The 26,336-nt window shown below is 39.0% G+C and overlaps 3 protein-coding genes across 5 annotated transcripts in view; 2 read left to right on the forward strand and 1 right to left on the reverse strand.

Annotated features, from left to right (window-relative positions):
* Window positions 1-337: 337 nt before the first annotated feature.
* LOC101737443 (zinc finger protein 569) lies at window positions 338-12,324 on the forward strand. Of its 2 annotated transcripts, none has more exons than XM_038012415.2 (11): window positions 338-566; window positions 645-1,067; window positions 1,434-2,646; window positions 3,446-3,670; window positions 5,255-5,421; window positions 6,179-6,338; window positions 6,945-7,138; window positions 7,495-7,595; window positions 7,963-8,073; window positions 8,642-8,796; window positions 9,645-12,324. In XM_038012415.2, the coding sequence occupies exons 2-11, from the start codon at window positions 730-732 to the stop codon at window positions 10,146-10,148; spliced, it is 3,168 nt and encodes a 1,055-aa protein (XP_037868343.1). In that variant the 5' UTR covers window positions 338-566; window positions 645-729; the 3' UTR covers window positions 10,149-12,324. The 2 variants fall into 2 exon arrangements, with proteins under 2 accessions (XP_037868343.1, XP_062525853.1); XM_062669869.1 differs by having other exon boundaries at window positions 385-566; window positions 653-1,067.
* A 1-nt stretch (window position 12,325) lies between these two features.
* LOC101737584 (von Willebrand factor A domain-containing protein 8) overlaps window positions 12,326-26,336 on the forward strand; it is a 38,860-nt gene continuing 24,849 nt past the window's right edge. Inside the window, exons 1-5 of the mRNA XM_038012416.2 lie at window positions 12,326-13,129; window positions 13,299-13,422; window positions 14,279-14,414; window positions 14,936-15,103; window positions 15,372-15,536. Of these exons, the coding sequence (XP_037868344.1) occupies window positions 12,946-13,129; window positions 13,299-13,422; window positions 14,279-14,414; window positions 14,936-15,103; window positions 15,372-15,536 (777 nt within the window). The 5' untranslated portion in view covers window positions 12,326-12,945. The remainder of the gene's footprint in view (window positions 13,130-13,298; window positions 13,423-14,278; window positions 14,415-14,935; window positions 15,104-15,371; window positions 15,537-26,336) is intronic.
* LOC119628792 (uncharacterized) lies at window positions 16,637-26,175 on the reverse strand. Of its 2 annotated transcripts, none has more exons than XM_038012418.2 (2): window positions 25,842-26,175; window positions 16,637-17,817 (listed from the first exon to the last, which is right to left on the reverse strand). In XM_038012418.2, exon 2 carries the CDS (start codon window positions 17,685-17,687, stop codon window positions 16,659-16,661), a length of 1,029 nt encoding a protein of 342 aa, XP_037868346.1. In that variant the 5' UTR covers window positions 17,688-17,817; window positions 25,842-26,175; the 3' UTR covers window positions 16,637-16,658. The 2 variants fall into 2 exon arrangements, with proteins under 2 accessions (XP_037868346.1, XP_062525855.1); XM_062669871.1 differs by having other exon boundaries at window positions 25,656-26,175.

Genomic DNA, 26,336 nt, shown 5'->3' on the forward strand with positions numbered 1-26,336 from the left:
GTGCTGTAAGTGTGAAACAGTACAAGTGTTCAATACAATGAAAATTAAATAAATAGAGAGCTTTTATAGGCTTCCAAGATATTTTCAAAAAGTTCATCAGTGTCGTCGAAAAATCTCATCCCTTGACAGAAAGAATACTTCATTTCAGTTAGTATGATTTGATTGAATTTTAATAATTAATTCATTTTAGATTAATCACTTTTGTTGCACTTATTAAATTTTATTTTTTAGATTACAATAATAACTTGAAAAAGACTTGGAAGCTACATTCTAGAGAATTGCGGACTGCCAACCTTTTGCCTATTCATATGGACAAGTCAAACAAAAAACCTTCTTTAGTCCGGCTGTCAAAATTGAAAGTCTTATAAACCTAGGTCTGTGATTTATTGTCTATGCTTGAAAGTGTCATGCGATGTTTCCAAAAAAAGCGAAAAAACTTCTGAAAAATATTTTTGCTAAATAAGCTCACTCCTTAGTACATTTGATAAACAAATTTGTTATTTATATATATTCATTTGTTCGTTTTATCGTCGGAGTAAGATATAACATCAGACTCGGATCTGGTAGTAAGTTTTAAGAAAATACAATTAAAAAAATATATTTTAAATAAAATTCGGAAAAAACTTAACAGAGTCGTGGCTAAGTTTTTCAGTGTATCAAAGTAATATGAGAATAATATGCTCACTGCTAAAGCCTAACAGGAAATAAATATTTATCTACTGAGCCAAGATGAGTTCCGATTCTGAAGACGAACCACTTTCGGTACTAGCAGCAAAAAGGAGAGCTCACCCTGAGACCAAAGAATTGATACTGCCGGAAGCGATTGTCATAGAAACGAGAAAGAGAAAGAAGAAAAAATATGTCAACACTAAAGGCCTAAGTATTAGCATTCAGCCAGCAAAACCGATTATCATTGAGAGACCTGTAGATGTTTGGCTGTATTTAAAAGATCTCAGTCCGGCAGGCCCTTATAGCTGCTTATTATGTTCCTTTTGGTTCACAAATCGCTCCAGACTTGTTGTTCATTACATTTTGAACCATAAAAAGGATTTCTGTGGAATATGCAGGCAAGTTGAATATTAATTAACTTTAATTTGGATTATCAGCTTACTTTTCCAGTGTAATGATTAGCCATTACTGTGCTAACAAATTAGAGCTTGATTCTTGTATCTGAATAATTATGTGGGCAGTAACATTCCTGTGAAAAATAATAATAATAATAAAAATTTAGTCAAGCTGCCTTTTTTGGATAGTAGGAATAGCGGAACTTCTTTCTTCCATTCCCACTCCTTTATTTCTGTAGCACTAGATATAAATGCTGAATTTAGAATAGTAATACTATATTTATTTATATTTTATGTATTTAGTTTTTGTTAAAAATGTTTCTGTAGCATTTTTTAGACTAAAGAACAAAAATATTGTTTCTGTTACAGATATTTTGTCCCGAACCGAGAATCATGGACTTCTCACCTGCAGTTTCATACTCCATGGCCATGTTCACAATGTATACAAAACTTTGCAACTGAAAAATTACTAAGGGATCACATGAGCACTGCACATAATTTGGTGCACTGCCGATTATGCCATTTCCGTGTTGCTGATGATGACCTTTATAATTCACATTTATTTCAAAAGCATAATATTACAAATACATCAACAAAATCGAGCGACATTCTCTGGGATATTCAGTACAAAGGTGCTCCAAAGTTTGCTTGTCGTTTATGCTCCAAACCCAACGTGTTAAGTCGTACCTTCTTTAATCATTATATGGGGTACCACCATTTCACGCTTAAATGCTTCACTCAAATCATATCTGGTACTGATCCCCCATTTGATGTAAACGGCGCGGACTTAAGTAGCGAGTTTGTGAGTAATGAGTTGAGTACTAAAACTGCAGTAGGCTATGTAGATCTTGATAAAGAAACTCATTTAAAAATAGCGATACAAGAGAAGCCCCAGATTTCAATGGATGTGAAAGATGAAGTGGTGAGCGATGAAGATACTAAATCAGAGGAAGTGAATGCAAAATGTGAAAAGGAAGAGAGTATAGTAAAGAATTACAAAGGAGATGAAGACTTTGATGTGACTCTTATGGAGATGATAGTTTTGCAAAAATGCTACTTAAACCACATAGATGAACTTTTAAATGACAAAAATGGTGTTACGAAGAATTCGTATATTGCTTATGACAAGGCATTGGACGAAATGGAAAACTTTGAATGTGCAATATGTAAATCAATAATGACTGATGTCCTAGATTATTATCACCACCTTACCAAAATGCATATAACTAAATGCACACCATACTATATGTGTAGGGTTTGTTCTAACACATTTGAAACGTTATCTGATTTGGAAAGTCACGTAATGCAGGAAATTGGTGAATTTGATGACCTGTGGATATGTCAATTCTGCGACAAAGAATTCGAAAATCGTGTGACCACTAGACGGCATCTAGAAGATCATTTGCAAGAGATGGAATATGATAATTGTTTCAGTCCTCATTTGGGTTTCAAGTGCAGATATTGTCCAATATTGTTCTGGAATGAGGGAGACAGAGAAACTCACCAGATTAAAGTGCATTTCAGTATGCACAGAGATGATTATTATAAATGTGAAAGCTGTGATAAGCTTTTCAGTGATCAGGTAGGCATGAGTGGAATATGGTGTTGTAGTTAGTATGCTGTTGAAAATGGAAAATAATTACTTATGGTCTGCCAATTGTGAGCATATATGTTAGGCAAGGGGAATTACATAGATGTGTGTCAGAATAAATGAAAATTAACCACCATATTTTATAGGCCACAGACTTGCATACATACACTTACATACACTAAAGAGCTTTGGTAAAACTGGATTTGCTCAAGGACCTTTTTTTTGAAGGGTCAAACTTACCCTTGCACTAACTAACCCAAGAACCAAACTGACCCCTTTTAAAAAATAGTCAAAGCAAGATTTTATTTTTTATAATTTATATACAGTTTAATAACCACTAATGCTTACCATTTTTGCTAATGTGTGTCTGTTTGAATCTTTGTGTGAATTGTGTGTGTTAGGCAGAGAGTGCGTGAGTAGGAGTCTTTATATCCTTAATTCAGTAAAATAATTGGTTAGCTGACATATCCAGCGTCATACATTATTGAACGACTGCAATCACCAAAGGCCATAATCTGTAGTGACTTAATATGTTAGGGTGTGTTATGGATACTTTGTATGAAAATTTCAAAACCAGTCAACACAAATTAGAATATTAAAGTCATATTTCAAGGTGGGTGGCAGCATATATGTTCGGTCTATTCCAATAAAAAGATATATCACACCACTTGGTGTTAGAAAACAGTAGTATTACCTTTAAAATTTATAAAAGGTTTTTTTATATATAAACCAGTCTTAATTGTCCATTGTTCTGTAAATAAAGCTCTAAATTGTAATTTTTCATTTCCAGGTTTGGTTCTTACATCATTACTTGTCAGAACACCAAGAAAGCAACAGTAAAGTACCAACATTCCTTTATAAATGCTGTTTGTGTTTATTTTGCTTCCCGAGCATTGATGCTGTCCGCAGTCACTTCAGTGCTGAACATCCGGAAGCGAGGAAGGTCTTCTGTTCGCTACCCCCTTGTAAATATAAACCACTGAGCCAAAGGAAGTCTTTTAAAATTCACTTGAAGGTAGTTGTTTATTTTTTCTTTACAACTAATCCGGACTTTTTGGCGGGTACGCGAGGAGTGAAGTTGTGTGATTTGTTATATTTTGTCTATTTAGTGTTTCTTCTGGTTTAAATGTGTAATAATGGTCTATTACCTGTTTAATATCTGTGAAAGTGCACAAATGTGGGAAAATTAAACAAAGCCGCTGGATGTAACTTCTCGGGATCCTCCAGAAAGTCCACTGAAAAAATCTTAGTAAATGACCACCATTTTACTGAGATTATATTTCATCCCATTTCATTTCATCCCAGTTGATTAATGTCTCAAATTAATCATCTTCATTTCATTTCACTCCATAATATCATTTTTCATAAAAATATGAATATAAATTAAAATAAGACATGACTTAAAGGTCTCAATTACCAGGTCATAAAATCCCTTAAAAAACAACTAATCGATATTGTAGTGTGATTATATCTTTCAGTTTCGTTAATGCTTATCTGCTTGACGGGTAGAAGTCCTTGGTATCAGGCCGCACGGGTAGGTACCACCACCCTGCCTATTTCTGCCGTGAAGCAGTAATGCGTTTCGGCTTGAAGGGTTGAAGGGTGGGGCAGCCGTTGTAACTATACTAAGACCTTAAAACCTATATCTCAAGGCGTGTGGCGCATTTACGTTTGTAGATGTCTATGGGCTCTAGTAACCACTTAACACTAGGTGGGCTGTGAGCTCGTCCATACATCTAAGCAATAAAAAAAAAAACAGGATAGGACAAGTCCTACATCAATTATATTACAATATGTACCATGAAAGCAAAAGCAGATTGATAAGTAGTTTGATAAAACCATAGTTTTGTGGCTGTTAGAGTTGATAAAAATAATATACAGTGTTTGGACAGAAATTTTCAAATGAGTGTAGACATTTAATCCTAAACTATGAGGAGAAACAAAATATTTATAAAATTTTCACACAAAATATATGGAAATGATATTTTTTACCTATATGTACCTATATCTGGTTTAGAGAACAGCTTCCGAAAACAACAGTTAGTAGAGACTGACTTGAAGAAACAATAGACTACCCATTAGATTTACTGTTGTTATTTTGTGACTGCACGTAATGCAACAAACTGATGAACGTTGTACTGTAAAACCACAGAGTTAGAACTCATATCTCAAGGGGGGTGGTGGCATTTAGGTTGTTTATGTCTGGGTTCCGGTGACCTCTTGGGTCAGGCAGACACATCACATAAGCTGTGAGCTCGTCCCTCCATCTTAGCGATAAAAAAAAGAACGCTTGATGCTCATTGTCAATAGCTCTTGTGTGCAATGACACGAGAGGGCCACCTTGCCTCACCCTCACCCTCATTGCGGGCTCACCGAAAATAAACAAGCTAAGACTTTACGAGCGAGTGAAAATTGAATAATTTTAATAGCAATTGGTACTAATGTGCAATAGAACTGTTTTAGAATACAATTTCTTTGGTAAATTTGTCTGAAAATTATAATGGTCTATGCAAAACGCAGATATGATTTTGTGGTGTTAATGTTACATATCGGCTTCCGGCACCCGCGTTACTAATTCAAGTTGTACTTTCATCACCAGACCCTGCACTCTCCGAAGTCCCGCGGCGGGGGCTTAGTGGAATGTCCCGTCTGCAGTCGAGATTTCAAAAGTCAGAAAGCTTGCAACGCCCACATCACGCAAATGCATGGCATCGGCCGATACAAGTGTAAGCTGTGCAAGGAATCCCTTCATTCTTCGGATGAAAGGTACGAGTGCTATCAAAATAAAAAAAATAAAAAAATGCTCCGCGTGCAACTTGGTGCACGTGAAAGAAGTTAAAATTCTTTTGCGGTCTGTAGATTTGTGGTTTTCTTCTGTTTTACCGATTTAATACTGTGATGTTTTATAAAGTGAAGAGATATATATACAGGCACACGCATGCGCAAACACACGGAGTGAGAGAGAGGAAGAGAAAATAGTAGGGTGACAAACTGCAAAAATGAATACGAATTCTTTAACAATATAATTTTAGTTGATTTCCGAAATATCTTCAGAAGCATTGGTTGATGCCGCAATTTACCGTAGTTACTGTTGGATTATGATGACTAAAATCTTCGATCAATAATACTATGATCGAAGACTAAAATAATAACATATATGTGTATTCTAGATTCAATATTTTCCAAATTTCTTTAGAAAATACCATGGTAGTAACGGATCAAGTTGTTGGAATGTTTGGTTCGTTTTTCATTCTTAAATCAAATTTCTCTTGTAATAGGGAATGCTGTTTAAAAGAGAAACATCCTAGCTCGCTTTGTCCTTTCCCTCTCACCACGGTCGAGTGGTTCACGAGACGTTCTGTCTATTTTCTCACTCTCGTTCGTCCTAAATTGTATCTTTTCTCTCTAGCCGTAACGAATCTGTCGCAAGTTAAATTTTACTCTCAACGCGCCTAAAGAAGTTTAACTTCAATTATTTCTGATGTATATCCGTAGGTCGGAAGTTACCGAATTGAATTTACAGGAAACTCCACTATCTGATCCGTCACCCGGGGCAGCACCCGTACACGTGCACGCAGTGCGGCAAGTCGTTCCAGTACAAGTCATCATTGTACATGCACAAGCAGGAGCACATGCCCAACAGACAGAACTTAACGTGCAATTATTGTAACAAGGTGTTCTTGGTGAGTCCTCTGAATTCTGCTCCGTGCTTTTTGTATTGAAGTCATTCCTTGTAAGGAAGGCAGGTTTTTTTTATTCAGACCAGGCCAGACAGACCAGCCCAACTGGTTGTGAAGTGGTTACCGGAGCCCATGGACATCTACAACGTAAATGCGCTACCCACCTTGAGATACAAGTTCTAAGATCTCAGTATAGTTACAACGGCCGCCTCACCCTTCAAACCGAAACTCATTACTGCTTCAAGGCAGAAATAGGCAGGGCGGTAGTACCTACCCGCGTGGACTCACAAGAGGTCCTAACACCAGTACCGATTGTACCGATATTCCGACTCTAATTGAATATGCAATTTCGAAAAGGGCACATGTCGCATATTTTTTAAATAGGTTTTTTCATATACATGTAGTTTTGAGGCTTACCTACACCCATTTTATAATAATTCCAGTAATTTTCAATTGCTAATTAACACTAAAATTTAACTCAAAAGTTTATTTTAAATTTTACACTGCTTTAGAAAATAATCAGTTTTTTTTCATTTCCTGAACATTTTACATTTTCAGAGATGTGTCCTTTTCGAAATTGCATATTCAATTATATTTCGCTGTGAACAGAAGAAGGACTCGTTCCGCGAGCACCTACTGATCCACGAGGGTCCGCAGCACGCCTGCTCCTACTGCCCCATGCGGTTCGTGCAGCGCTCCAACATGCTGCGCCACGAGCGGAGACACACCGGCGAGCGGCCCTACGCCTGTCCGCACTGCGATCGGACCTTCGCGGACAAGGGAGCCTGCAACGCGCACGTCAGGTTAGCTGGGGGACGTGCAATCCGCGCGTCAGGTTAGCGGGGGTGAACGAACCGGGGGGAAGTGCAACCCGTGCGTCAGGTTAGCGGGGGTAAATGGGTTGGGGAGAGGTGCAAGCCGTGCGTCAGATTAGGTGGCTTATGAAGCTCACAGTACCCCATTGGGAATATTGCCGCATACATCACGCGAGGCACTATTTGATGACGATGATATCTGATGACTTATTGATATCAAAGGCGCAAGTCCTGCATGAAGTGGACCTGCCTAGATTGATAACACACTCTTATCCATTTTAGCCGCCGAAGACAAATCGTAGTGCTAGTTTTCATTAAATTTGATTTACAAAAATCTTTCGCAGGTCGCACTCCAGAGAGACTATGTACGCTTGTATGTACTGTGGTCAGACTTTTGTACAGAAATCAAAACTAACGTACCACGTGAGGAAACACACGGGGGAAAGTAAGCTGAATAAATTAATTATGTTTTTATATAATGATCCGGATAGACAATCGTATTTGCGTAATAATTAAATTAATCATCACAAGTGTTCCCAAGTTTATTTTAAGTGCCCATCGAACCCACGAAGAACACAATGTGAATGACATTAATGAATGAATGAATGAGATATGTGTTTGTTAGTCAAGTAAGTTTTTTTTTGTATCTAGTAAATTTTAGCCACAAAAGAAACAATTCCATAGAAAAAATATACCAGAAACAAAAATCGCATGCTTCATAATAATAATGCCATACGAGAAAATGTTGAAAATTCTAAATTTAAAGTTGGTGATTCCCCGGATATAAATTCAGATTTTGTTTTGTTCATCAGATCTAGAGACGTGTTCCGTGTGTTCGAAGTTGTTCACAAGCGTCTGCTCCCTACGCGAACACATGAAGACGCACGAAGAAAAGACATTCAACGTTAAATGTCCTTTATGTGGTAAGTCCTATTTGTATTTCGCTAGCTTTGTGCAAAGGTAAGGCGGATCCGCTCACAGACAGGCCACAATGTGAACCGAGTCTATTAGATCATACAACTACAATATGAACGCAGCTTTATATTTCGAACTTCATCTCGTATCCTCCCGACCCACTATCGGTACTTTTAGGTGCCTCAAGCACCGGTCATCATTCTCATCGAACCCGTAGGGCTCGGCGAGTTAATTAACCCACAGACATAGCCCACTGAGTTTCTCGCCGGATTTCCTCAGTGGGCCGCGTTTCCAATTCGGTGGTAGATTCTGCGAAGCACTGCTCTTGCTAGGGCCAGTATTAGCAACACTCCCGGTTAGAGCCCCGTGAGCTCACCTACATGCTCGGTGAATCTAATATGACCCCTCGAGGTTACTAGAATAGGTAAGAAAAACAGCTTAAAATGGCGGAAGTTTTCTAAAACATAATTTCATATTGGAGTAAGTACTTAATAGACAAAATAAAAATAAACACACGACACCACTAATTATTTTTCCACGTGTCCGTTTGTATAATCTGTGCACCTGTGTTGCCAGACAAGAAATACCAAGACGAGCGTTACATGCTGCGTCACCTGCGCACGGCGCACACGCGGGCGCGTTTCCCGTGTCCGCTGTGCGGGAAGTGCCTCAGCAGCTCCGTCGGGCTGAGGCTGCACGTCATCACGCACGCTGAACTCAGCATGTTCCATGTCAGTTTCTTTACTAATATTTTTTAACGGATTTTATGACCTGGTAACTAAGACCTTTAGGTCAAGTCTTATTTTAATTTATATGGAATGAAATGAAATGAGATGGGATGATATAGGATGAAATATAATCTCACTAAAATGGTGGTTATGGAGGATCTCGAGAAGTTACGTCCAGCGGCTTAGTTTCATTTTCCCACATTTATGTAGTTTCACAGATACTAAACAGTTTATAAACCACCGTTATTACACATTTAAACAGGAAATAGCCAAAATAAAACAAATCACAGAACTTCACTCCTCGCGTTCCTGCCAAAAAGTTTTACTTACATATATTTCAAAAGATAAGAGGATAAGTAGAAATCCTCGGAGCGATATACGAGACGAGCAAACGGAAATCGTCTGTAATGACATAACCAAGCAAAGAGTCGACTGTGAGCATTCTTGATCGAACGGTTTGGACGTAATAAAACTTTCAATACCAATGAAAACTTCAAGAGTGAAATGATGTTAATTTACCAAGCTAAGCGATAGGCAAACAAAGACTTTATGTTTTTAGTCAGTTCTCGAATATGTAAACTAAAGCGCTCGTCACTAGTTACTGGAGGACATTGACCCAACCCATCAATGGATTTTGAATTGTTGGTCATTGAAGTGAGCACGCAATGTAACGTGAAACATAAGTAATTAAAGGCACAGGTCACTAAGAGTTGCGAAAGTAGGTATTGTATAAATAGACAACGCCGCCGATTCAACACAATTTTTATAATGGTAGACATACGATAATACCTTGAAATTAAAAAAAATTTTTTTTTTCAGAGATTTATTAATTTTATTAAATCTTCTTCCAGTGCAAGGTCTGCCCGAAAGGTTTCTCGGTGAAGAAGACGATGATGAAACATCTCCGTCGACGTCACGGCCTCAAAGGGACCGAATTGAACATTACGGATTATTATAACAAACTGGATCCCAGAGACTGCAAGCTCGGCCTCGACGAGGAGGTGATGACCAGCATCTTCGGTCCGCCGAAGAGGATCGTTAACGACGTCCTGGTCGGGGACTTTGTTACTGTGCACAACCAGAGGATCTCGAAGGCCGCGCGTCAGGCCGAGGCTTCCAAGTCTGATGAAGATGATACCGAGGAAAACGAACCGACAGACAACGACGCGCCCGAACCGGAGGAGAGTGACCGCGAGAGCCAAGAAGAAGTGACCAAACAGCATTTCGTTAGTATCAAAATGGAGAAAATTGACAGCGATACGGAAAACACACAGAACACAGTCGAACTGGAGCCCACTGATTTTGTCAGCGTCAAAATCGAACCCCTAGATTCGATTGAGGACATCAACGATTGATGCGTTTCGGTTTGAAGAGCAGGGCAGCCGTTGTAACTATACTGAGACCTTAGAACTTATATCTAAAGGTGGGTGGCGCATGCACGTTGTAGATGTCTATGGGCTCTAGTAACCACTTAACACCAGGTGAGCTGTGAGCTCGTTTACCCGTCTAAGCAATAAAAAAAATGATAATTGTTAATGGTGTGATTTGTAAAAATATACTTAAAAGTTACACGCTAAAGTTAGGTGAATAGTTTACTAATTGGTCACACAACGCAGTGAAACGTTGAGTGTTGTATAGGAATCGTGTCGCAAGAATAGAATAATTGTAAAAAATACCTGATCTATAAAAGGTTCTGTGAAAATTAGTAGTAGGAAGGAAGGAACACTATATGTGAGAGCAGATATATACAACACAGTGAAGTTGATAATACTGGTTGATTTTGTTTGAGCTATAACAAAAGTGGGTAGTTAACAAATTTCAAGAGGTAACGGATAATAGCAGATATTTATTGTCTGTCGAAACATTGTATACATTTACTAGGGTGAGAATAACTTCTTATCGTTTTAGCATGCCTAAAGGATAAGACGTCCGCTGCATTCGTATCTAACGATGCACCGGTGTTCGAATCCCGCAGGCGGGCACCAATTTTTCTAATGAAATACGTACTTAACAAATGTTCACGATTGACTTCCACGGTGAAGGAACAATATCGTGTAATAAAAATCAAACCTGCAAAATTATAATTTGCGTAATTACTGATGGTAGGACCTCTTGTGAGTCCGCGCGGGTAGGTACCACAGCCCTGCCTATTTCTGCCGTGAAACAGTAATGCGTTTCGGTTTGAAGGGTGGGACAGCCGTTGTAACTATACTTGAGACCTTGAAACAGATATCTCAAGGTGGGTGGCGCATTTACGTTGTAGATGTCTATGGACTAACCAGTTAACACCAGGTGGGCTGTGAGTTCGTTCGCCCACCTAAAGCAATAAAAAAAATTATATTTCGTGAATTCAAAAGTAATTTAACTCAGCCGCCACTAGGTTACCAGCTTTGTAACTGGGTTGTGTTCATGAGAAAAGTAAGAAGAAACAAAGTAAGAAGATAAAAACACAGGTTATGTGTACTGTAGTAAACAACACTATACACTACGGAGTATACACTATAGGAATCCGAGCTTAGTGTAGCGAGAGAGATGGCTCAACGCCGGATCGAGTGGGAGAGAATCGCACAGTCGATTGCGCATGGCGACACGTCGCCACACCGTACTCACTACTGCATATAGACTGTATATATATACCAACATATACGCTAGAAATCGGTTTTACGTGCGGCTATAGATGTTTCACATCAAAAATATTTATTTAAATAAACAATACAAAAGGCTTTAATAACGAAAATTATTTCAATTAAAAAAATGTAAATGACAAACAAAACAGACTTTTCTTTGCATATTATATAATATGATTAGGTTGTGGTGATGCGCCGCTTTACTAGCTAGATTAGTATTGTCGAGTTTAAATTTTCATTCAATTTTCAATGTTTCAAACGGTGAAAAAAAAAAAACAGTTTTCATGACCATAGCAGACTAATTCGAGATTTAATCATGGGACTGTTTTTTTTTGTATTTCATTATTGTTACTATTCAATAAAACTCAATTCTTGAGGTCACATAGACATTTTTCTTTTCACAAATACGGTACTTACATAATGAGTTGAGTATTAAGTTGTTAAAGAAAACGCACAATTATTAGTATTCATAGGTAGATAAAAACAGCGCAATGAACAACTAAGTTTTTTTATGTCCATACATTTTTAATTATGTATTGGGTTTGTCAGAAAATTGACGATATTTTTTGCCATGAGTAGATTAACCATTAATATCGTACATTATCATTATTTTTGTGATAATTTTACATCTTCCTTCGACAACAAACATTAAACATCTGTGTCACATATAGTTTTTAAAATAGCAATATCATTTCAAGGGGGGTTATTTCTCGGATTTAATTAATTGTAAGTAAATTACTTTATGTATGAAGTTAGATGTAACAATTGATAGTGCAATGCAGTGATTAGTTTTAAGTTAATTTTCTGATTAAAATAAGCCTGTTAAAGTGATTTAGATGTTAATAAACGTTATTTTAATTTTCATCTTAATTTTCTTTGTATATAATATATTATTCTACTGGTATATGTGTTTCATTGAACTCCTCCTAAACCAACTAAACGGCTGGACCGATTTGAATGAATTTTTTTGTATGCATCTGGGTGGCGTCCTGGATGGCTTAGATTCGCTAATCAGCCTGGCAGCTGGCGCTGCAGTCGCTATCTAGGTTAATTATCTATAGTGCAACTAAACGGCTGGATCGACTTAAATATTCTCACGGATCGTTTGGAACCTCTGGGTCTGCGGAGGGACTTCGGTTCCCTCTGTATTTTGTACCGTACGTTCCATGGGGAGTGCTCTGAGGAATTGCTTGAGAAGCTCCCTTCATCTCCTTTTTATCATCGCACCTCCCGCCATCGGAACAAGTTCATACATATTATCTGGAACCGCTGCGTTCATCGACGGTGCGTTTTTTTAATGCAGCTAGTCAGAAAAAAGGATTGAAAATGGCAACAATTTTGACAATCAGCTGAGTAAATAGAAGTGTCAAATTTTGAAGTCAATTTTCAAATAGACTTTGAACTTCATTTTGTTATCATATTTTATTATTTTATTAAAGAAATGTTAAATAAAGATTTATAGCCACTGGTTCTTGAGTTTTTAATGTTATTTATGATTTTGTAATATTTTTAAGCGAAACAAGTCATGTATATCCCTGAGGTAACGGTTAGAAGAATTGATGTCTTGATGCGTATTTTAAGTCATCGTAAAGTGATTTTAACTGCGAATCCCGTCAGAGCGTATTCTAGTGACGATAAAGTGACTATAGGAGATGTGACCAAAGAGATTTCGCGTCCGAAAAAGGTCGAATACGTCCCCAGGAAGTATCGTAAGTATTTTATGGTTCATAACCTTAACTATAAAAACAACTGTAAATTTTAGATCATTACATTGTTTATCAAGATATAATTAAATTAACTTCGTAAATAACAAAGTTTAAATGAATTTTAACCAAAACACACCACTTATTTCTTTCTAAAAATATGTTGTTATTTTAGTAACTATAGAAAATACGGAAATTAAATCATTATCACAAAGTACCTTGAGAAATTTAAGATGGATGATGCAAAAAGATTCTCTTGGACAAGATATGTTTCTCTTAGGAAGACCTGGACCGAGCAGGTATGTTGAAATCTTTTCACATGATTGTAAAATAAAACATTGATATAAAAAAATTAATACAGTCGATCAAATGATCATCTTGTTCCCTGTTAATTAATAATTTATTATTAAAAATAAGTCAATGCTAGGTACAGGTTACTAGGTAGATTACAGATTAATAAGTCTACCTACCTATTTATAAGTAGCATTGGTGAAAATTGTTTGGACAGAAAAGAGCATGAAAAAGCCAATTGAGTGTAGGTGCCAACACTATTGATATATTGATTTACATTACATTCCATTACATTTAGATTTTAAGTCAACAATGATAGAAATTCATCCTATCTCAGTGAGTTGCAAAGGTTACTGAACACTGGTGCATGCCTTAAGCAGTAATAAAATGTGTGGCACCTTAACACTGAGCATTTTCATTATCATAGATAATACACTTAAGTAAATTAGTTATATATAAGCAACTCCAGCACTCAACAAAAATGTTTACGGGCATCGGCCAGTTGATGGTTTCACTTCGATTAGTTTCTCATTGCTCCTGTAGATGGTAGTAACATATTACCAATCCTATATTTTATTTATAATAAAGGATTTTATAAATTTTCAGAATCCACAATTTGATAAAATTTAATCAATTTGTCAATAACAAATAAAGACCTGTATGATTTTTTATTTTTTATTTTTTGTGTTTAACGTATAAGTTTAGGGGCATTCGCTCCAAGATGTCGCTAGTTTCCATACAAAAAATATTTTTCTTAACATATCACAGTTTCAGGGCCCTGGTCATTATGAAAAACATTTTTATTGTTATGCCATTGCTGCATATATTGCACATAATAAAATATATAATGTGCTCTTATTTTAGGAGAAAAGTAGCATTACAATATTTAGAGTTGACTCAAAGAGAATTAGAATATGTGGCGCTATCAAGGGATACCACAGAGGCAGATCTCAAACAGAGAAGGGAGATACATAGTTCCACTGCCCAATATTTTGATCAGGTAAAATTAGGATAAATTATTTTTACTTAATAGTTCTGTAATAAACAAGATCCAAAGAGACATTTTATAATTCACTAGTCAAATCTGGCCTAGTTTGGTAATTGATTTTTTACTTGACTTTGATCTGATTAATCCCATCTTCCCAGGATCAGCCGTTAGCACAATAAAATATAATTGAAATTCATCTACTCATTTCAGTTCTGTAGGGAACATACATACAGTCATTGACTTTTATTTATATATAAATTATAGAATCATAGGAATGATTGACAATTAGATGAACTACTTTCATCATTTTATCGCCCCTCTTGTTGGGTCTACCTTAATTCTTTTTATTTTATCTGGTTGGACATTGAAGCATCAATTTTAAAATCACGCTTTCGTTCTCCGTCGAAATAAGGGTCGAAAACAGCAAGAGGGGGCTAATTCTATCTTGCATTATTTACTCTATATCCATATAAATGACGTCGGCCAAACGTACGTGCTAGCACCAGCAATAATATAGTTAATTATTTATTTAGAGCGCAGTTAGAGCAGCGGTCGAAGGACGTGTACTCGTGTTGGAAGGCATTGAGAAGGCCGAAAGGAATGTCCTGCCAGTATTGAATAATCTTCTGGAAAACAGAGAGATGCATTTAGAAGACGGCAGATTTCTGGTACCTCCGACGAGATACGATAAACTTTTACAGGTATGTTTTTTTTTAATTGTCGCGAGACAGACCCGAGTATAGACCAGCGATTGGTGAGTAGCTGACAAGTAATATCAAGGCATTGTCAAGCAGCTGCCCACCGCCGTCGATTTTTCTCAAACCTCATATAAAGATATGTAATAGTGCTCAGGAAATACCGTGGAGGGAAAGTCATACCAAATCCGGTTTAGCAATGGTCAAAAAGCCCAAGATGGGGTATTAAAAAAAAAAATATATTTCGTCATTTTCAATGCTGAACATTTTTTAGGAGCATGGCCCTGAAGAAGTTGCTAGATGGCGCTTAGTACGCGTCGATGAGAACTTCAGAGTGATAGCCCTAGGACTCCCGGTGCCGCGGTACAGCGGGCAGCCCTTAGATCCTCCCTTACGTTCTAGATTCCAAGCCAGGGATGTTGCCACTATTGGATACGGGGTAAGAAACACGTCGTTAATATAACATCGAATGCCATTACTAAAATTAGTGCCCATAAGCTCACACCATATTATAGACAAGCGGCCCGCTCCGGCTCCGCTCGGGTCTTTAACAAAAATTTCAACGATATTTGACGTTGTTTTATTTTTTTTAAATAAAAGAACACTTGTTGCGTCATAACTATAATAGTTAGCCATATGCTGTTGCGACACTTTTTGTAAATAATAATGTGTTCTACAAAGTCGTAGTACATTATTTTATTCTATCATCAATAGTTTTCGCAGGGCCCGCGATTTAAAGAATATTTTAGGTAATTTTTTTACACCTTGGGTTACATTATTGAAGTTTTAGTAAGGCTCCCTAATTTTTTTCAAAAAGGATTATAGCCTATGTCACTGAATAATGTAGCTTCCAAACAGTGAAAGAATTTTTCAAATCGGTTCTGTAGTTTCGGAGCCTATTCAATACAAACAAACAAACAAATCTTTCCTCTTTATAATATTATATAGATATAGATATATAGATATAGATTATAATTATAATTATAATTATAATAGTATAGTATATAGTATTAGTATAGACTATGTTTGTACAATATATTTGAATTTTCTGAAATATTAATGCAATACGATGATTTCTTTCCCTCAAGTTACCATAGTGTTTTTTAATGTGAAATAATGAAATGACAATCAAAGATAGCGAGAATTAATCGTAAAAGTATTTTCTCATAATTATATTTACGGCTCGCGGAAACGGAGCAAAATACCATATTTTTGTAAATACAATTAAGAAAAGTTATTGAAAACCAACTTCAAGAATGAAATACCTACATAAATTAACGATAAAAATGGGACCACATCGGACCACAAACCACGAAGAAATCGAAAAAATACTGTGTATTTTACAATCATACATTGTATTTTGTAAACGAAGACTCATTTTAGAGTCTATTAAAAAGCAGAGTCATCTTTGGTATTTACAGATAAAAAAATCATCTAAGTTTTAATGTCTACTATTAGATTTTACTTTTAAGCTAATACTGGGTAAGAAAAGAAGAGAACGAATGAAATAAATTATAGCTGCCCAAAAAAAAAACCAAAAAAATCGTGAATATTTATTTAGTCAATGCTTGAGCGTTTTCAAAGAAGCTTGCGACAATAAGCTTTCAGATAGGCCGCTTCCGTCAGCAACGTTTCTCTTCGGCACATCGGGCATAAATATGTGAACTTGTTTCTTGATTTTCTTATCGACGTTCGGTATGAGTTTCTTGTTGATTAATTCGACGTATTGTTTTTGTATTGCGTTCCTTTCGTTGACCATCTTCAGTCTCGTCTCGACTACGTTCGCTTTGATGTCCTTCGACTTTTTATCTTTCGTTTTCGCTGTGGCATCGTTACGTGGCGTGATCTTGTTGTTCCGTGACTGGCGTGCGTAGTTCTCGATTGTATTCGTCGTAGTCGTCGTCACATAGAAATCGTGACGATCGATAATTGTTGTTTGTTGCGCTTTTGGACCTTCCGTTTTCGGTGAATCGACTTTACGTATGTCTATAACGGTCCTGGATTTTGTTAGGTTGTGATTCCGTCTCTGTAATTCGGGGCAGCTGTGCCTGGGCTGCGACATGCGTTCCGCGTTTTCTGGTGCCAGCAAATCGACCTTTCCGGCCAGATCTAGCCACTGCAGTACTCTGTCGGATAGATCTGTGTTCTCCTTCAGTTCGGTCCTGGCGGTTTTGTTTAGCCTGATGCTCTTCATGTCTGGACCGGATTCGTAGCTCGGGCCTCCGGTGAACTCGTTCAAAGGCTGCGGGCTCGCTTTCAATATGAATTCGTCGTCTGAATCTTGTTCAACGTCGCTCAGGTTCAGTTTTTCGATGGCCACCTCATTGCTTTCGGATTTACGTTTCTCTAAGATTTTATCGTTTCTGATGACGTAGTTGAACTTCCTCAAACACTCGTTCAGATCTGAGTGGTTGCTCAAACGAGAACCGGCCTTATCCGGCTTGGAGCAGCTCGCCGACGAATGGGGTCTTCGTCTTTTTAACTTAATTAAACAGGGATCGTCGTGCGACAGTATGGCGTGTCGGAATCCATCCACCCACACAGTCCTTATGTACATAGGCCGTAGGGACGATTCCCATAGAACTGGCATATTATATGCCACTCGAAGTTCACTTAACGTGTTCCGTCACGCGATTCTTTCCATTAGTGCGTGCAAAAGTTTTCTTTGTGTTTTATAATTGATAGGTATCATTCCTTTAGTCGCGATGCTTGGTTTCGTTCTGCAAACAGACATTAAAAGTTTATATTATTCACGTTCAGTTTCTTAACGTGGCTTTTATTTGTGGAAAATGGTGGCGGAAATTGCGAATGGTTTGGGATGTACTACAGAAAAAAGACCCTTATTTTAATAAATGGCATTTATTTTTATTGCTTAGATCAGGGGCTCCCAAACTTATTTTGTCTACTGCCTACTTTGAGAAACAATGACTCTTTAACGCCCCCATTTTTTCACCTACTTAAATACCACTATAGCGAGAGCTCAGTCGGTGTCTAAGAGTCCTCCTAGATGAAATTCCAAATCACCTTCAACCATCTACACAACGCCCCCCTTATTTTTCTAGGTCTCTTACCGACCCCCTTTAGGCCTGCAGCGCCCACATGGAGGCGTTATCGCCCACTTTGGGAAAGGCTGGCTTAGATGGATGAGCTCGTTCACATGGTGTTAACGGAGCCCTTAGACATCAACAACGTAAATGCCGCCACCCATCGACATCTAAGTCTCAGTTTTTACAGTACAACGGCTGCCCCATTCTTCCAACCGAAACTTTTTACTGCTTCACAGCTGAAAATAGGCAGGTTGGTCATACTTACACGTGCGGGCTCACAAGACGCCCTACCACCAGTATCCTATAATTTATTTTATACGTGTTTTGTTACAATTTTACAAAGATCATAAATCTTTCTTATTCGCTTCTTTTAATCCGAATTCTTCGAATTTCTCTGTCACTATAGAGTTGTCACTATTGATTTACAAAATATCGATTTCTAAAATATCATTAATTTTTAGTCATAGAAAAATACAGGTGAATGAATATTTTGAGGAATAATAATAGGTTAGCGTGATATTGAAATTTTTTTTTTTTTTTTTTTTTTTGTCAGGAGGAAATCGCCGGACTTCCACCCTCCACTGGGGACGGAGGGCGGGGCATGTCAGAGTCGAACTGACTAAAACCTCCTGTCGCTCAACAACCAACGTCCAAACCTCGCATGAGACAGAACTCATGAAGAGGACAGAACTCATGAAGACATCTCTCTCATCACCCTCCCCCTCGGGACGCCGGACCGGCGGTCGTCGGCGCCACGACCACCAGCCCTCTCGGTAGGCAGGCTATCCGAAGCCCGCCTAGATGGCGCCGGTTAGAGTGAGCTATCCTACGGAATACCCCGCTGGACCAGAACCAGCGTGAGTCGAGGATAGCCGGCCTTCCATCACCCGGATGCTCTTGCGTAAAACGCGTGCAGAGCAGCTTGCACGTCGTCTTCTTAGGCCCCCTTCGCCGGTCCCCAGACCGACATGTGAGGGGGACCCGAAACACTTAGAGGGCCAGGGCTTGGGCGAGATCCGCCTCCCTGGCCCCCGCTCGACGGCGGCGGGCTTGCGCGTCTCTAACGCGCCCCGCCGCCTCCTTCTGCGAGATGGTGCACTCGCAGAAGTCGAGCATCGCCTTCCACGACTCGTCGTCGCCGAGCATCGATGCCACAACACTCGGCAACGACAAGTCGTTTCCTGTTTTTGCGACGAGGACACGGCGCCACCCCTCCCATGCGGGGCAGGCAACGAGCGTGTGCTCCGCCGTGTCCAAGTCGCAACCACAATGGTGGCACTCTGCCGTCGGCTCGGCTCCGATCCGGTGCAGGAACTCACCGAAGCAACCATGCCCAGTGAGCACCTGCGTGAGCCGGAAAGTGAGGCGTCCTCTGTCACGATTCACCCAATCCACAAGGACCGGGCGAATCGCCTCGACGGTCCTACGACCGGCCGAAGGATCAGCCAGCCGTCTGGACCATGACTCCAGCACGGACCGCCGAGATTGGGCCCTCCGCGCTCTGACCACACTGGGGCTGGGACGCGCCACGCCCCGTGCACGAAGGTCAGCCCGCCACTGATAGTCAGCAGCGAGCGCCTCCGCTTCCAGAATCCAAGGCGGCGTCCCAGCCAGTACACACGCCGCCTCAAAGGAGATGGTGCGATAACCACGGATGACCCTGACCGCGATGGTGCGTTGCGGCCGTTGCAGCAGCTTCGCCACCCCCGCGGCCCCACACAGGTGCCCCGTATAGGGCCATTGATCGCACCACCCCCGTATAGAGACGGCGCGTCACCTGGTCAGGCCCCCCGACGTTGGGCAGAAGCCGGCTTAACGCGCCGGCCACCCCCAACAAACGAGGGACCAGGTTCTGAAAGTGAGCACGGAAGGTCCAACGACTGTCCAGGATGAGGCCGAGGTACTTCAACTGCACCCCGACCCCGATACGGACGCCTCCAACCACGATATGGGCATCGACAGGTGGCACTCTCCGGGGCCTGTGGAACCACATGGCCTCGGATTTACTGAGCGCCACGTCGAGGCCCAATCTCCTGATTTTGCCGACGACATGCGCCACCCCAGCGGTAGTAAGACGGGCAGACTCAGCAAAACTCCCCCCCCGGGCCACGACTAACGTGTCGTCTGCGTAACAGATTACGCTCAGGCCCGGGAGGAGGGCACCCCTTAGCACCCAGTCATACCCGATATTCCACAAAAGAGGGCCGAGCACCGACCCCTGTGGAACACCGCGCACGACCGGGAACCGGTGCAGGATCCCACCGTGTCCGGTACACGTGACCGATCTGTCCTCCAAGTAGGAACCCACCAGCCGGCGGAGGTAGGGAGGCACTCCATGTCGTTCCAGCGCCCCCCCTATCACGGACCAGGGCAGGGTGTTAAACGCATTGGCGATGTCGAGCGACACCGCCAAAGCCCCTGGAGACGGCCTCCTCCGAGAGGGCCCGCACGCGAAGGATCGCGTCTACTGTTGAGCGGCCCTCTCGGAAGCCATACTGCTCCGGTGATATTGACATATCGACAAAGCTAACCTGGAACCTGTTGCCCGAGTCTTGCATAGTTATTGTAATTAATTGGCATCGATTATGATGATTCGGTGACGTGGCTAACACGTAACTTGATTAATGAATATATGTACTATGCTGGATTGAATTCTAATGTTTTTGCGAGGCTTCGCATAAGGCGTGTCAGTTTGTATCCCTCGAGCTTTGATCGTGATTCCAAGGTATTATAGAACGCATTATGTTTAGAGCACATGGGAAGCAGGTTGGAATTTATATGGACGTAGTCTCCCAGTACTGAAGTCGAATTTGTATGTGCCACTAATGTGGATGTTGAATGATCTCTAATAGGGTTTTTTTTGGAGTGTGGGGTGTATTTTTGGGGTAATTGAAAGATCTTTCTATTAATACGTGTATAGCAGCCTAGGTTTCTCTAGCTGATGGCCTGTTTCTAAGGGATTTTATGACCTGGTAACTAAGACCTTTAGGTCATGTCTTATTTTAATTTATATTCTTATTTTTATGAAAAATGATAATATGGAGTGAAATGAAATTAAATGAAGATGATTAATTTGAGACCTTCATCAACTGGGATGAAATTAAATGAAATGAGATGAGATGATAATATGATGGGATGAAATATAATCTCAATGAAATGGTGGTCATTTACTGAGATTTTTTCAGTGGACTTTTTGGAGGATCCCGAGAAGTTACGTTCAGCGGCTTTGTTTCATTTTCCCATATTTTTGCACTTTCACAGATATTTAACAGTTAATAAACCACCATTATTACCCATTTTAACCTGAAGAAACACTAAATAGACAAAATAAAACAAATCACACAACTTCACACCTCGCGTTCCCGCCAAAAAAAAAAGTCCAATGGCCTGTTTCGACCGCTACAGCCGCTTATCTGTGGCTACAGCAGTCTCCTAGTCTAATCCCTAATTTAGGGCATATTACAATCCTGCATGAGTTCGTACCACCATTTTGCTTATTGTAATGTATGGCTTGTTGAGAATGTATGGAGGTATACGACAAAGGGAAGATCTTCCACCGAGCGTATGAAATTGTTCTTTTTTTATTTTTATGGCATATATGAATAGACGAGCTCCCAGCCCAAATGGTGTTAAGTGGTTACCGAAACCCATAAACATTTTTCTCTTATTGTGCTTTCTTCGGTTTTAAGAGTCTTAGTCGTGCCTAATTGAAGACAATGTCAAAAAAGTGAATAATATACGGAGTAACGCTTTTATATAGCAATTTTCTGGATGCTAGAACGAATTTATAATCGAATCGTAATCGATTCTTGATGTGTGTGCACATTTTCAAGTTAATCGGAAGTCAGTGAAAATTATTAGCCCACTGAGTTTCTCGCCGGGTCTCCTCAGTGGGTCGCGTTTTTAATCCGGTGGTATATTCTACGAAGCAGTGCTCTTGCCAGGGGCAGTGTTAGCAACACTGGTTTAAGCCCCGTGAGCTCACCTACTAGTTAAGGTTACGCTGAAATAGATTCTCGAGACTATCAGCTTAGGTAGAAAAAAAATTACGTTCAAAGATTCTGCTACATACAAAGAAACATATATCATAATAAGCTAACAGAAGCGTGTTAAATAATAAAAGTAGTTCTGATCATGTCCTCTTACATGTTTTATTAACTTTTTTCTGTCGCGTAAGCAACAAAAGCCTTATTATTTATAGCAGCCTACCTCTTTGTTCGGTACGACTTGTTGCTCGCTAATTATTAATCACTTCCGGCAGCCGCGTGACTTGATTAATCGTTGTAGTTACATGAATTCATTACTGAAATGCGGTTTGTTAATATTTCTGTAAGCGCGCCAGTTGGGACATGTTAAATGAGATGTTCGATTTCACCCATTTTCATAATTGCAGCATTGAAGTTAAATTCATAACCGTCTTTAGTATATTCGGGTAGGACGAAACTAGCATATGAGAAGACTAGGATACCTAGATTAAGGGTAAGTTTTGACCAGCTTAACAAAAGACTAGGATACTTCGATTAAGGGTAGGTTCTGACCAGCTTAACAGAAGTCTAGGATACCTCGATAAAGGGTAGGTTCTGACCAGCTTAAGAGAAGACTAGGATACCTCGATTAAGGTTAGGTTCTGACCAGCTTAACGAATGACTAGGATACCTCGATTAAGGGTAGGCTATGACCAGCTTAGCAGAAGACTAGGACACCTCGATTAAGGGTAAGTTCTGACCAGCTTAACAGAAGATTAGGACACCTCGATTAAGGGTAGGTTCTCACCAGCTTAACAGAAGACTAGGATACCTCGATTAAGGGTAGGTTCTGACCAGCTTAACAGAAGACTAGGATACCTCGATTAAGGGTAGGTTCTGACCAGCTTAACAGAAGACTAGGATACCTCGATTAAGGGTAGGTTCTGACCAGCTTAACAAAAGACTAGGATACCTCGATTAAGGGTAAGTTCTGACCAGCTTAACAGAAGACTAGGATACCTCGATTACGGTTAGGTTCTGACCAGCTTAACAAAAGACTAGGTTACCTCGATTAAGACCTGTAGGTGGCTATCTCTAACAATTATATTTATTCATGCGAAATAGTTAATCGAGGTATGCGGAGTGTTTTCATCGGTAACCAGAGGCGTAGCTGCACCTTAGGCATTGCAGGTAGAGATGTGTAGCTCCTGAGTGAGTGATATAAAAAATACATATCACTCACACCGATAGAATGTATCACTAACTCACACTGGCTCCGAATATCAGTAACTCAGTTATAGCTCACTAAATCACTAGCTCACTTGTCTCATAACATGTATCGTGGATTGATGAGCGAATGAAAGAAAAATGAATGAATGAGATTGATGTATTGGCCGGCTGACGAGAATGATCGTTCACTTCACGCTAATTTCGTTTCGACGTATTGGGTTGTCAAGGAAAAATGTACATTATTTCTATGGGTGTAAAGCTTAACATAACTCATGTATTTTTGAAAATAAATTTATATTTGCTTTATTCTTACATAAAAAGGTAGGCATTCATTTGCGAAGTTAATATTACGAATAATGTGATGCTATGTCTATATACATTTTTCTAATGAAACGTGTACTCGACAAATGCTCACGACTGACTTCCATGGTGAAGAAATAAAATGGTCGTAGGACGTCTTTTAAGAGCGCACGGGTAGGTACCACCACCCTGCCTACTTCTGCGTGAAGCAGTAAGGCGTTTCGATTTGGGGCAGCCGTTGTACTGTAAAAACTGAGAATTTAGAACTTCTGTCTCAAAGTGGATGGCAGCATTTATGTTGTTGATGTAGACATATAGATAGGCTCCGGGAATAACTTAACACCAGGTAGGCCGTGAGCTCGTTCACCTATCTAAGCAATAACAAAATAATTATGTTTGCATACATATAAACTCTGGACATCAAAATTCGGCGTTCGACGCAAGATCTCTTAGTGGTTTCCATAAAACGTATTTGTTTAGAAAAATCGCTTTCCCGCGGGATTTGAACCTCATCATAATCGCATTTCTCGATACAAGTATATCGGGCACCTGCGTTTTACTTAAGAGAGGATGGGTAAATCTAATACAATTATAGTTTGGTCAGCTGATAAAAATGAGATTATTTGATCTCTGCCGCTTCCATCGACAATACTAATCAAATCAAATCAAATAAATAAACATATTTTTTTTTATTCAACATAAATGAAAGTACATACTTGTTGAACGTCAAAAAAAATACCGCCAATTCACAAAAACTAGCCTCCGTCCTGAGAAGAACTGGCTAGAAACTCAGCGGGCGTGACGTTTTTTTAAATATGTATTAGAATATTTTTTTAAATATTAGACTTTTTTTAAATTTTCCTTTTTACAATGAGTATTATAACGTAATCATTATTGCAATATTGAAATGCCCGGTGCGAGCAACTCGCAATATACCCCTAGGGGTTGCCTCTAATTCTTATCCTGTGTGACAAAGTTTGTTTAAGCGACAACTTTACAACTTTGCAACTTTACAGGAGAGCCATTTAAAGTTTAAAATTTGAAAAAAATATCAAAATAACACAAAAAACTTATTCACCTATCTGAATGGGGTAAACATAATTGAATTTCAATTAAAAACATCGAATTATTGATACTAATCTATACTTCTATACTTAATATTATAAAGAGGAAAGATTTGTTTGTTTGTATTGAATAGGCTCCGAAACTACTGAACCGATTTGAAAAATTCTTTTACTGTTTGGAAATTACATTATTCTCGAGTGACATAGGCTATAATTATTTTTGAAAAAATTAGGGATCCTTACTAAAACTTCAATAACCCAAGGTGTAAAAAATTACCTAAAATATTATTTACATCGCGTGCCCTGCGAGAACTGTTGATGATAGAATAAAATAATGTACTACGACTTTGTAGAACACATTATTATTAACAAAAAGTGTCGCGACAACATATGTCTAATTATTATAGTTATGCCGCAATAAGTGTTCTTTTATTTTTTTAAATTAAACAACGTCAAATATCGTTGAAATTTTTGTTAAAGATCAGAGCGGAGCCGGAGCGAGCCGCTTGTACCAAATAAGACGGATATTTAATTACAAAGATAAATGTTGCGTATTAAGCGGAATGTCGCTTAAACCGGAATATCCTTTCACCCTTCGATATAAATAACACATAACACACATTTAGCGGGATACCGGGCGAATTCACGTTGGTAGCAAGAATTTTAAACATTTTTTTTCAATCAATAACACTGAAATTACTAAACGAAATTTAATAATTGATTACTTGATTAATATGAACAATATTCGTACTTGCCTGACAATATCTATATATTAATACGTGAAGAAAAAACTTTGTATCCCTTTGTACAAAAATTGCGCGGACGGAGGAGTATGAAATTTTCCACACTTATAGAGAATATAGAGAAGAAGTGCACAATGCTAATATTTTTTTTAAATAATACATAAAAGATACATTATATCAATAAAGAAAACATTACACACACTACATACCATGTATTTGACGCACACACGCATGCATACTATTTATTGTCAAACTTTTGTTCTTGACGTCTGTTGTCAAATTGAGAATAGATTAAATATTGTTTGTCTTTGCTAATATTTTTTATAATGTAGTCTGGCGAAATTTGTGATTATAGTAGAAGTATAAAATACAATCATAATAGTGTACAAACTTACAGTTCCAATTAATTATAGTCGAATTTCGACTACTGCGGGACTTCTAGTTATGATTAATATTCTCTCCGTAGAGCTTGTGCTACGCTAATCGGCTACGTATTGTAGCGATCACGTAAAACTCCGTAGCTCTACTCATTCAAATTCACTGAGGACTTCTTATGTGTAAATTATTCCGTAATTTAAATATCGAAACATTGGAATTTAAGGTATTGTTAGAAGCGTCCTACGGAGAGTTCGGCTGTCGTGTGACTGGCATTCACTGGGAAACGACGTTCGGTTTTGTCGTGAACGTAAGGGTCTGTGCACACGCGATGTCATTACCCGTTCTTCTTTACACCCGGTTTATACGTAATCCGTTCGCGTACGATGGATTGTGATGCGTATAAAAATGTTTATTCGTAATTCGAAGGAAGACGAATTACGGTACGTAAGGTCGGTTGTAAAATGTTTTTTTTTTGCTATATCTTTGAATCGATCTTTAAGAAATAAAGAATA

Source organism: Bombyx mori, chromosome 8, assembly GCF_030269925.1.
Source record: "Bombyx mori chromosome 8, ASM3026992v2".
NCBI lineage: Eukaryota > Metazoa > Arthropoda > Insecta > Lepidoptera > Bombycidae > Bombyx > Bombyx mori.

Bases quoted from the DNA above. Each gene is read 5' to 3' on its own strand.
- LOC101737443 (XM_038012415.2), top strand. From the start codon at position 730: ATGAGTTCCGATTCTGAAGACGAACCACTTTCGGTACTAGCAGCAAAA. The intron at 1,068-1,433 runs GCAAGTTGAATA...TTTCTGTTACAG, and splicing joins GATTTCTGTGGAATATGCAG to ATATTTTGTCCCGAACCGAG. The intron at 7,596-7,962 runs GTAAGCTGAATA...TTTGTTCATCAG, and splicing joins GAGGAAACACACGGGGGAAA to ATCTAGAGACGTGTTCCGTG.
- LOC119628792 (XM_038012418.2), bottom strand. From the start codon at position 17,687: ATGCCAGTTCTATGGGAATCGTCCCTACGGCCTATGTACATAAGGACT.